The sequence below is a fragment of the Suillus paluster genome (assembly GCF_016628075.1).
Source record: "Suillus paluster strain FC165 chromosome Unknown EDB91scaffold_12, whole genome shotgun sequence".
Classification (NCBI taxonomy): domain Eukaryota; kingdom Fungi; phylum Basidiomycota; class Agaricomycetes; order Boletales; family Suillaceae; genus Suillus; species Suillus paluster.
The window spans coordinates 794998-806416 of NW_024537572.1; the positions used below are offsets into that span (position 1 = coordinate 794998).

General features: G+C 48.7%; 3 protein-coding genes across 3 annotated transcripts; all 3 read right to left on the bottom strand.

Moving 5' to 3' along the window:
• Window positions 1–169: 169 nt before the first annotated feature.
• EDB91DRAFT_1236163 (Mak16 protein) lies at window positions 170–1448 on the bottom strand (the record flags this gene model as incomplete). Its single annotated transcript, XM_041321415.1, has 6 exons — window positions 170–249; window positions 301–842; window positions 898–1010; window positions 1071–1174; window positions 1224–1333; window positions 1387–1448. The coding sequence occupies 6 exons, from the start codon at window positions 1446–1448 to the stop codon at window positions 170–172; spliced, it is 1011 nt and encodes a 336-aa protein (XP_041180026.1).
• Window positions 1449–1576: 128 nt separating this feature from the next.
• On the bottom strand, window positions 1577–3486 carry EDB91DRAFT_1199322 (zf-ZPR1-domain-containing protein). Its single transcript, XM_041320635.1, has 6 exons — window positions 3274–3486; window positions 3104–3224; window positions 2423–3045; window positions 2231–2374; window positions 1971–2174; window positions 1577–1919 (listed from the first exon to the last, which is right to left on the bottom strand). The coding sequence occupies exons 1-6, from the start codon at window positions 3412–3414 to the stop codon at window positions 1695–1697; spliced, it is 1458 nt and encodes a 485-aa protein (XP_041180027.1). The 5' UTR covers window positions 3415–3486; the 3' UTR covers window positions 1577–1694.
• Window positions 3487–5198: 1712 nt separating this feature from the next.
• On the bottom strand, window positions 5199–9829 carry EDB91DRAFT_1080071 (uncharacterized protein; the record flags this gene model as incomplete). The annotated part of the gene is made up of 12 exons (XM_041315187.1): window positions 5199–6041; window positions 6096–6709; window positions 6768–6938; window positions 6993–7108; window positions 7163–7291; window positions 7338–7717; window positions 7766–7802; window positions 8142–8881; window positions 8932–9366; window positions 9425–9539; window positions 9625–9638; window positions 9671–9829. The coding sequence occupies 12 exons, from the start codon at window positions 9827–9829 to the stop codon at window positions 5199–5201; spliced, it is 3753 nt and encodes a 1250-aa protein (XP_041180028.1).
• Between the last annotated feature and the right edge of the window lie 1590 nt (window positions 9830–11419).

Consider the following 11419-nt stretch of genomic DNA (forward strand, 5'->3'; position numbering starts at 1 on the left):
ATGGCGAGAGAAGGTGATGACAATGGTGATCAGCCTATGGAGAGCTGATTCATATGTCTTGAGTCGATAATCAATATCGCTCACGAACACTGAATGTGGCTTCTCAGACCCATGCAGTGGAATATATATGCAGTATGAATGGCTGAGTAGCTGAACAGGTTCCCACAGGCTACCAATTGGCCAATGCAGACCTCGTAAGTGGTATGCTCTCCACTTCTCGCTCGATTTCCACTTCCACCCTCGGACCTCCTGTGTAGAAAAATGATAAGTTACTGGAAGTGGAGTTCAAAAATAACGCACTTCTCCCTGACTTGTCCGATTTTTTTCGTGGAGGTGTCTTCGCTGTAGGCTTGGCTTTCCGCTTTCCGAGTATCGTTTTTGACGGTGGTTGATCTTCTGGTGAGCTGTCGTTGTCTGATTGGTCATCTCCACTCTCCTCTGTGCCCAGTCCTTCGTCTACCACGTCCTCCAGATCGCTCAGATCATCGTCTAGATCGCCATCTTCGTCTCCACTGAAATCGCTAACAAACTCGCCTCCTTCGGCGTCCCACTCCTCCTCCATCTCCCCCTCCAATTCTTCCTCTCCATCTGTTTCGTCATCTTCCATATCCAACTCAGCACCAGTCTCCAGCACCTTCTCCTTTTCACTCTTTTCACGGTCGAGAATTGCCTGCCAGACACTTTCATTGACATTGAGTGGCGCATCGCCATATGCTTTTGATTTGAGCCGCTCGATCAGCTCCTTTTCGATAGATTTTTCAAGGTGTGCGGCAGAGAGAGCTTTGCGTTCCCGTGTAGCTTCGCGTCTATCTAACTTCTTTTTCACCCCCACGAGCTTCGGCCTGAAATAAATACGAATGTAAATGAGTAGTAAAAGGTTAAAGGATGGCAACGCACTCCTGCCGTAGTTTTATTCGACGCATTTTGATGAGATACTGCGTGATCTTTGTGACACGTTGTTTGCATTTGTGAATGGTGAAGTTTGGCCAATACATGAGTTCTTTGTCGATCTGGATGACGGGCGCATTGCATGTTGATCGAAAGGAACTCGAGCCTAGGGGTCAACTCACCTGTTCCAGTGCCTTGGAATAGTCTTTTGATAATTCAACCTTCTCCCACATCTTTGCAGGTGTATGTGCCCGCTCAATCGTCTTCATATACAGATACAGCACACCTGGGTGGACATTAATCATGACGTATGACATGAGATCAAGTAGACTTGCCCTCTTTCTCCCTTACCGTCGCATACCGCGAGTTCGCAAGTGGACATGACTGCCTTGTACACAGACCCGTAACATTGTACTCATTCCGGCAGAAATTCTGAGTAACAGTCCTGTATGTGGAATGGGTAAGGTTGTACGGAGTTCATCATAGCGGCGAACGTACTTGACTTTGTACGAGCAGAATTCATGGCCGATTACAGACCATATCACATCGTCGCTCTGCATTTTTGGATAGGTTCAGTGTCCGAAACACGGTCAGATGTGAAGGACATTTACGAGTCGAAAATTATCAGTAATCACGTGATGTCTGTCTTGACGCGCGCCGTCACACTTATGCTTTGTACGCTATGTAAGCTATTGAATCATTTCCCGCTCTTTTTGTGGTGCAAAATTTTCGTGTAGCTCTGTATGTGGAGTAGACGGTCTCAAATGACTACTATGTATTAAACCACACTTGGCAGATTTTGCCTGCTATGACATCTGGCTTTCAGTGGCACCGTCCTTCGTGTCATCCCCGGCGCTGTACGATTCCACATTCATGTCATTCAATCCAAGGTCTTCATTCTGCTGCCACGTTCGCTCGTATGTGACGATCTCCATGTTCGGATCTGGATCAGGTGCATATAGATTCTGCACGTGTGAGTTCGCCAGGGGGTCATCAAGGATCAAGGTGAACGGTATCTCAGCGTTCTTGACCTAATTTCATCGATTAACACGAGAGTCGTATGACGGGATGAGAAAACACACCTGCTTCAGTTTTCTCAAGAACTCCTGGAACTCGGCTCTGTCGTCGACGTCGACGACCCCAGAATCTCCCGTGTTAAATACTTTCTCGGTGAGTTCCTCGTATACCTGATCTAAAATGCCTTCTAAAGTCGTAAAACGTCCGCCTAGCGTGCCGGGGTGGAGAACGAGGTCTATCTCCGGTATGCTGAGACCGCTCGTGTCGCTCTACAGGACACTTTGAGTCAAAAAAAAAGCTCAGAGAGAGGAAAGGATGTGCTTACTTTAAGTATGTCGCGGCTCAGGTCGTCTCTATCTTCAACCTTTAATGTGATCCTCTTGCCATGCTCAGAAATTGCAGCCCCTGACTTGATCTCGTTATCTCGATAGCCGCAGTCTTCGCAGTTAGTTGACATTATGAGAGTGTCCTGGAGGTGTTGTGAGCAATGCAGATTCAGTGTGTCTTCGATACGAACCTTAAAGTAAGGGATGGAAACCTTCTTCATACGTGTGATGAGAGGTCGTCCGCAACGCGAGCAGATTCCGGGGAACTCAAACACTTCCTCGTTCGGACCCCCTAATTGTTCTGTCTCGTCTACCGCATTTTCTTCCGCGTCTTCCACAGGAGGTGCCAATCCAAGCTGCCGGCTCTGCTCAAGAGATCTTTCGTATGTACGCATGTTCCACTTCAAATCGGACATGCTGCCCACGAACTCGAGGAACGAATTCCCAGATGGATCGTCTAGGGTAATGGTGATCGCACGTATTACTGGATCCTCTTTCGAAAGTGCTCTCTTCTCGGGCTTGTCCTTTCCTTCGTCTTCATCTTCGTCATCAGCAATGATCTCCTTGAGACCATCAATGATTTCCTGGATCTTAGCGTAGGCTTTCTCATCCTGAATGCGTCTAAGCGGTTGCTGTACGCCCAGATCCGCAACGATATTTCGGAGAAGACCCTCGACAGTTGTAAGCTGCCCACGGGAGGGCGGAAGAACCAACTGAAATTCGGGGATGTTGATGCTACACGCTTCGGAGCGAATAAGTTGACGGTCAAGGTCACCGCGATTGAGCACTTTTACTGTGTACATAGTGCCTTCGGCTGTCTCAAAGATAATTAATATTAGGAGGGATGGGTAACGAGATAAACAAGCGCGCACGTCTGATCTTCCCCGCCGACTGAATCTCATTGTTTGAGTGGCCGCAATGTTCGCAGCGGAAACTCATCACGATCACTTCGCGGAAGAACGGGATTGATGTGAGCATCATTCGTGTTACTCCCTGACGGACGTGAGCATTATGCCAGCCATCGGAATGTTAGTGAACATACCTGCTCCCCACACTGCATGCAAAGAGACTCGATCTCCTCGAGTGGTCTAGCGTCAGTATCTTCTTCATCTCCGGCATGGGCTTTATTGACAACGTCTGCGATCAGAGGGAAGAGTTCGGGTTTTTCTTCAACTTGAGCCATGTACTAAAAGGATGGATGGTGGAAATCGCAGCCCAGTAATGCAGAATTTCCTCTTAGGCGAGATAAGATAAGATCTGTCAAGTATTTCATTACATAAGATTCAACCCGGACTGTGGTCGTAAGTAGTAGTACTATACTTCGTCTAGAGACACTCATTGGAACCAGTCCTTCGAATACGCATTAAGTACTACTCACCTCTGCTAGAATCCATCCCTCCTCCGCATTGCTCCTCTCGCCGTACCATATCTCTTCGTTGGACACCCTTTGTCGCAAAGCACTGCAAACAGCATGCCGAACACGATCGCAGAAATCATTAGTGAGGATCGTACTTGATCGCAAGCAGAGTCGCAATGGAAGTCGAGGCTGAAATGGAGGGTGCTACGCAACCATCCCACACCCGGAGCACTTGCCTCGATCGACAATGCATAACGAAGGGCAGGAGATGTAAGGGTTTCAAATCTTTCCAGGACTTCTTGGATCCTGGCGCAAGCAGTCCTCTCGTTGTGTGCGGTACAGTCAGTATCGATTTAGCACGAGCTCCGGTATGTTGCAAGGGTGGTTATTTGGCCCCGCCGTCCCGAGGGATGGCCAGTCTGCGGTACTTCAGCGCCCAGCAATAACATGTGCGAAGCTTTAGAGCTAGAATATCACACCCTACTTCCTACTAATGCCTGCAAGTGACAACTTGTTGTACATATTGTGAGCTGCGCCCATAGCATGATCAATGTCCTGATCGTAGATACCAGTGTCCGCAGATGTCAGACCCTTCAGTCACATTGGATGTAGAAGTGGTGCCCCGGATGTGCCAAAAGGCCGTAGAATATGTCCCAGCCAGCACCGGCCTGGCCAGGTAGATATGTGGCTGGCCGGTTCGTAGAAGTGGGCACGGCCAGTGTACCTTGAACTCTGCTTAGGTACCGAAGGAATGTGTAGAGCGAGAACTGGCCGGCCTTGTAGGACAAGTACTGGCCAGCATTCCTACACGTGACTGTACAGGAGTACCGGCCGAGCGCACAGGGCATTTACTGCCCAGCTCAGCCAGGAAGAAGCCTCAGGCCAGCACTCTTATACAATCGTGTATAGGAGTGCCGGCCAAGTGCACAGGGCAGGTACTGGCCAGCTGCCAACAAACAGCCTCCGGCCAGCACTCTTATACAATGGTGTATGGGAGTGCCGGCCGACTGCTGCCAGGAAACAGCCTCCGGCCAGCACTCCTATACAATAGTGTACAAAAGTGCCGGCCGAGTGTACAGGGCAGGTACTGGCCAGCTGCCAGGAAACACAGCCAGCACTCTTATACAATGGTGTATGGGAGTGCCGGCCGAATGCTGCCAGGAAACAGCCTCCGGCCAGCACTCTTATACAATCGTGTATGAGAGTGCCGGCCGAGTGCACAGGGCAGGTACTGGCCAGCTGCCAACAAACAGCTTCCGGCCAGCACTCTTATACAAGCGTGTATGGGAGTGCCGGCCGAATGCTACCAAGAACCAGCCTCCGGCCAGCACTCTTATACAATCGTGTATGAGAGTGCCGGCCGAGTGCACAGTGCAGGTACTGGCCAGCTCAGCCAGGCCGAGCCCATAGGGCAGGTACTAGCATGTACAAAGGTACTGGCCGGCCATGTAGGGTAAGTACTGGCCAGCCCCACTTATAAAATCAGGTATAAAGTCTTGGCTGGCCTTGTAAACTATATACCGGCCACCCCATCATGTATATTGCTTTGCCTAGTAATATCAAGTAGATCTATCAGTTAAAACAGCAAGAATTCAATGTGCTATGCTAGGTCACTTTCGCATGGCCTTTTTGGAGGGTTTCCTGGATCTGCTGGATCGACGAATATTGTCAGTGGTAGCCTTTTTGGATGGTCTTCCAGATCCCCCAGATTTCCCCCTTTTCTTCCCTTTCTGCACGACGACCTCCTCCTCCTCCTCCTCCTCCTCCTCAGCCTTCTCCTCCTCGCCACGCTGTTCCTTATCTTCCATATCATCCTTACCACCACTGTCCTTTTCGATCTCCACCAGTTTCAACAGCTTCTGGTTGTACTCCTCCAGCTCTCGCTTTCTCTCCTCCAGCTTTCTCATGTCCTCCTGCAGCATCGCCATTTTCTTCTTCTCTTCCTCCACCTCCCACGACTCCTTGTCAAGCTTCCTTGTCAACTCATCTGCCTCCATTTCCGTCCCCTCATCCTCTTTCTCTTCCCTGGTTGAGATGGTCTGAATGGCAGTATCAGCTCCGTGTTCTTCACCAGCAGCAGCCTCAGCAATGGCTGCACGTTGTCCTTCCTTCGCCTTGAGCATCCGCGTAACCCCACCTCTGGCTGTATTGATTGCCTCTATGACGAGGTCGTGGGTCTTGATACTCAAAATAGAGGTGCCAAGGTAAGAGGGGGTGTTCGGGGTAGCTTCGTCCTCCTCATATTCGATAACTCGCTTGCATTCTCTTAGCAGCATCCCAAGACCTAGGCTAACCCCCATGGCTGATACCAAGCCAGAGATCTTGGCAGAGACGACTATCTCCAAGAACTTGTTCAACTCACGCTCGTCTGAGTGCACACTATTCGGAAGGTGTGATCTGTCCCAACTCCATGTCGCCCAAGCGGGCCATTCCATTGCCTCAGAGCTTTGTTCCTGCGTCAAGTGAGTATCAAGTTTCACCAATCCAGGTATTAATCGAAAACGTACCTTTTTCAAGTCACCAAGACGTGAAATCAAAAGCAGATATTCGTCCTGGCTGCTGAGAGACCGTAAGAATGACATCCGATCTTTCTTTGGCACAGTGGCTGGTGTGCGCACGACTTCTTGACCAACTGATGGTCGCTTAACCAGCCCTTTCGATGGAGTGAGATTATCATCAGAGCTATCCTCAGAGCTGTCCTGGGTTTGCGGTCTTGAATTCTTGGTGGGCCTTGTGCTGGCCTTGGGCTTGGAGGACGCCTTAGCCTCGGCCAGCTGTCTTGTACGTTTCGTGGATGTAGGCGCAGCTGAAGCCTCCTCTTCATCATCAGTGTCGACTGGTACATACTTCTTTTTAGATTGTTTCTCGCCTACATAAACAGCATTGACGAGCAGGGACTTGTTCATGTGGGAACTCACGGCCCCGACAAAAATAACCAGTTTCTGTTTCGAAGCCTTCCTGGCTTCCCAATGGCCCCAAAGATGGTTTATTTCCTGCGCCTTCAAATGAGACGGGTCTTGCACGACGAAACCCTCAGGGATGGAGTCTGGATCCAGGTACACCAAAAGGTTGCCGGCAATCAAGAGCCAAGGTACTGGCTTTTTGCTACCAGTGAAGACTTCTGAAAAACGGAAATTGAGTCAAGTTAAAATCAACAGATGAAGTGATCAGCAACTCACTGTAAGATGCATGAAAAATTTGCCGAACCAATTCTTGTTGCCCCTTGAGGCCCACTCCTTTACAGGAAGGGAGCTTTGCAAACCCGTGCTCGTCCAAGATGACTTCAGGTATCGCATCTTTTCCATCTTTACTGTCTTCATCGGACGAGTCATCATCATCATTGGTGGGGTCTGATACGCGGTCATTGAGCAGTCTGAACCAATCCCCAAAAATACAGAACTTACAGAATTCTTCCTTCAACCACTCGGCAAATTTTTCAAAACCTTCGGACGTCCACTCTTTGCTTCCTCGAGAACTCAGGCTAAACGGTTTCTTGTGATTGACAGGCTGAGACTCATGACTGAATAACAATAAAATTGTTATTTTACCCTGAGGAGAGTGGATAAATACTCACATCTTGACACTTAAAGTCTGATCGGCATTTTTCTTGTGACTGACTAACATCACGACTCGGCAACCCATAGAACGCCTTATCTGTTCTGTAAAATCGTCGAGAACTTTTTTGAGGCTTTTCTTTCGATACCTATCAATGTTGTTATAGTAGAAATTGAAAAAAAAAGGCAATTTACATCGCCTGTGCTTCTGCTGGGGCACCTTCCCTATTCCACTTGTCCCTCGCCTCCTCAACTTCCTTCTGATGTGCAGAGGTCATGTTGTTGAACCACTCCCTCGCATGTCCAGTCCTATACTTAATAGAATGTTGCACGCCTTTCTTCTGTTGCTGCTCCTTATCGTAGTCGTCCATCTCCTGCTTGAAGAGTTTCTGCGCGACGTCCCAAGCATTAAGCTCCTTCTTGTAGAACCCTGCGTCCTTAGGACGAGCCGCCAATTCTCTGTCCTCAGGGGACACGCCAGATGGTTCTTCCTCCGGCTCATCACCCAAGACCTCTTGCTCAGCACGTCGATCATCAGTGTCCGTTAAGAACTGGAGGTAGTACCTCCTGATAGCCTATATAACAATTATATCAGTATCATTATATACTCAACAAAACAGTACCTTTTTCAATCCCTTTGGTAAATCCTCGGAATCCTGTCTTGTACGATGAATTGCAACAATTTCATTGCGGATCTGTCTTAGGAGATTCTGACGGGAATTCTTCCCATTTACAAACTGATCTTTGTGGAGAGTCAGTACTCCCTCCCAAGAAGCATACCATTCAGCCATTGATGACAAGAAAACGTAAGTCAGGAGCTTTTGGTAAGGGTGAGTATGCGTCGTGTAACCTTAGACCAGGCTGAAGAGTTGAAATTTTGAAGGAGACGCGATCACGTGCATGCAAACCAAGATGCGTCATTACGAAATCACACGTGTGACAAAGTGATACCTCAATCAATTCAAATTATGTACAGTGTCAAGTAAATACATAATTTACTTGCGCGCCTTCTTTGCAGTCCCAGGAGACGCTGTCTCATTCTTGCGCTTGCCTTGGGTAGAGTCAGGTAAAGACTGAGATACAAAATGAGTAGAAGGCGACTTGAACCAAGCGCAGTTCTTGGTCCTGGCATTGTTGATGATGGACCCAGGAGGCTTGGTGACAGAAAACTTGTAGCACGGCAACTTTTGCGTGCTACCACAGTTGGTGTACTTGCATGTGTAGATGTACTGGCAAACAGAGCCTTGGGCTGAGGCGTGCGCGTCGCGATTCTCATCAGAAACTGTCACAGCAACCCTCTCACCCCAGCTCTTGGTAGAGCCACATTGGGGGCATTGCGCAGGAATAGGAACGCCCCAAGGCGAAGTCTGAGTGTGAGCGCGCGCGAATGTAGTGAGTTCCAGCTTGCAGTAACCATCAATGTTGACGGGAGTCATCAGGATGACGCTGGTGTGTTGACCAAGACCGCCTGACATACTAAGGAGGGTCGGAAATACAGTGCGGATGCTGAGTTGCTCAATCGCAACAAGTTCCGCCATGGCGACCAAGAAATTAGTGGCGACAAGGGGTTGAAAGCGAGCTGCGGAAAAGAGAATTGCAGATGCGAAGTTGAATTGAAGAACAGACTCCTTGAGCTGAGTGTAGGGCGTCTTGTATGCCACCACAGAACCGCAGACCAGGAAGACGATGTGTGCGGACTTGAGGATCCTGGCGTAGGGCTTCAACACTGTGGAGAGAACCTAGAATAGATTAATTAATAATATTGAAGCGTCAAAATTTTAAAACTTACATGCTGAACTTCCATCGCAACATACTCTCCCTCACCTCGACCCTCCTTCCCTGCATAGAGCCAACCGCTGTCTTCTTCCGAATGGTTGGAGAGAAACGCAAAGACCCGACCAGTTGAGCCAAGGTGACGGACGAGCTTAGCAACCGTTTCGACCTGGTCGCGGGTGTACTTGTCGATCTTCGTATAGGTGGCGACGTCGAACGAGATCTCAACGTACAGAAACCCACCGTTGGGGTAGTACTTGTCGAGGTAATGCGAGAGGAGTGGAACGGGTGTGGAGATTGTGTACTTGGCGCCAAGGGCAAAATGGACGATGGCGAGGGGTGTGGCTGCCAAGATGGAGTTGGACGCCAGCTCATACTTGCCGTTGAACTGTAGGAAGCCTGGGAGTACAGGCGTTCCTCCTTCCTCTGGCAAAACGTTACGGTAGAAGCCCTGAACAAAGTTAAGTAGTCAATCAATAGAACATTTGAATAAGACAAAGAAGACTCACAAAATATGGCGCGGGCTCCTTAACCGTCCGCAATGAGTGACAAGAAAGACATAAAAATATAACGTCCGGATGTCGGACGGCATCGACGTGCGCCTCGGGCACCTCAATGCATTTGCTGCACATGACGCGGGGGCAGGCGTTGCATTCAAAGAGTACAACATCACCTTCCGCGCCATCGAGACAGATCAAACACCACTGACCTCCAGTCAGTCAACTGAACACTAGAAAGAAGCAAAAACAACTTACTATACTGTGTTCTTCCGGAATCCTAGCGTCCTCTGGCTCTAAGGATGGCGCGGACGATGTTGATCCTGCGGGCGTTGGAGGAGAGCCGGCAGGTGCCAAAAGTTTCCGGGCAGAACCGCCGCAAGACTTCTTGGCCATGTTGCTCTTTTTAGGCGGCATTGGATAAGGAAAGAAATGGTAGAGCAAAAAGGACTTTACGAATTTTCAAACCAACCAGTCATGTGATCGTGTTGTGGTTGCGCCGGCATTTGCCGCAACAAATAACATCAAATATGTTGAACATATAGTCCAGCGCAACACTTTCACACGGTTCAATTTCAAACCACATCTCTTCTGTCCGCTCACCCTGTTAGCCACTTACACAGACTGCAGCTGTGTAAGTGGCTAACAACCCACTGAGCACTCATTCCCTACTGCATGGTATGCGTCTTTCAAATCTAATTCTATTTCTAATTTGGTTGCATAGGTTGATTTGTGGATACCTAAGGTACGTCTCTTTTCAACCGTCTCTTCACTGAACGCCTTCTTTCTAGACAATTTAGGACACTATTGGGGTGCCTCCAGATCTAAGGTCTGTCTTTTTTGAACCGTCTCTCCACTAAACACCTTTCTAGTTATTTTGGTATACTATTGAGGCGCCTATAGATCTAAGGTATGTCTTTCTTTCAGCCATCTCTTTACTGAACGCCTTCTTCATCATTGAGCATTGAGGACTGGGGGCTTGGCTTTGGGAGGAGATGTATGTGTGCGTTGGCGCACTTCTCCTCCCTTGCTTCACCATTGAGTACTGGGGGCTTGGCTTGGGGAGGAGATGTATGTGTGCATTGGCGCACTTCTCCTCCCTTCTTTTATCATTGAGTACTGGGGGCTTGGCTTAGGGAGGAGATGTATGTGTGCATTGGCGCACTTCTCCTCCCTTGCTTCACCATTGAGTACTGAGGGCTTGGCTTGGGGAGGAGATGTATGTGTGCATTGGCGCACTTCTCCTCCCTTCTTTTATCATTGAGTACTGGGGGCTTGGCTTGGAGAGGATTCAGTGTCCACATTGGTGCGCCCCTCCTTCAACCACCGTTGTGCTTGTGAGGTTTAAGTGTCCACAATGGTGCGCCTCCTCCCACAATCCTTGTGTTGTATTTTCTCTGGAGGGATGACAACCGCTCCACCATAAGGTAACTTGTATCGCTGCCTCTGACCAAAGGCTGACCGCAGCTTACAGATATGTTTCTTTTGGCTTGTTTAGACATTCAAAGGTAACCTGTTTGATATTCGCTACGCAAATACTGATTGCCAGCGCTTCACAGATATGTTTCTTTTGGCTTGTTCAGACATTCAAAGGTAACTTGTTTGATATTCGCTTCGCAGATACTGATTGCCAGCGAGGTTCACAGATTATGTTATTTAGTTAGCTATATTTTTCTCGCTCTACTTTTTATTACTGTATTACACAGTACTAGACTGCCGCAGAGAGGGCCCCTCTGCGGTAGCCTTGTATTGGCTTTGTCACACCTTTGTTTTTTTTCTTCAATTAGACAGAAAGATGCGCCGCCAATGTAACTTAGTTTTGATTTGTCACCAAATAGCAACACCACCCTGCTCGTCTGTGCGAATAAGTCACGTGACTTTTAAATACTGCAGTTAGAATGTTGCCAATTTTCACAGCAGCGTATTGTTGAACTAAGGGGTGCTTGAGAGTACCCTCAGTGCGCTCGTCTTTGGTCTTGAATGCGGCGGAATAGATGGTATCTCAGG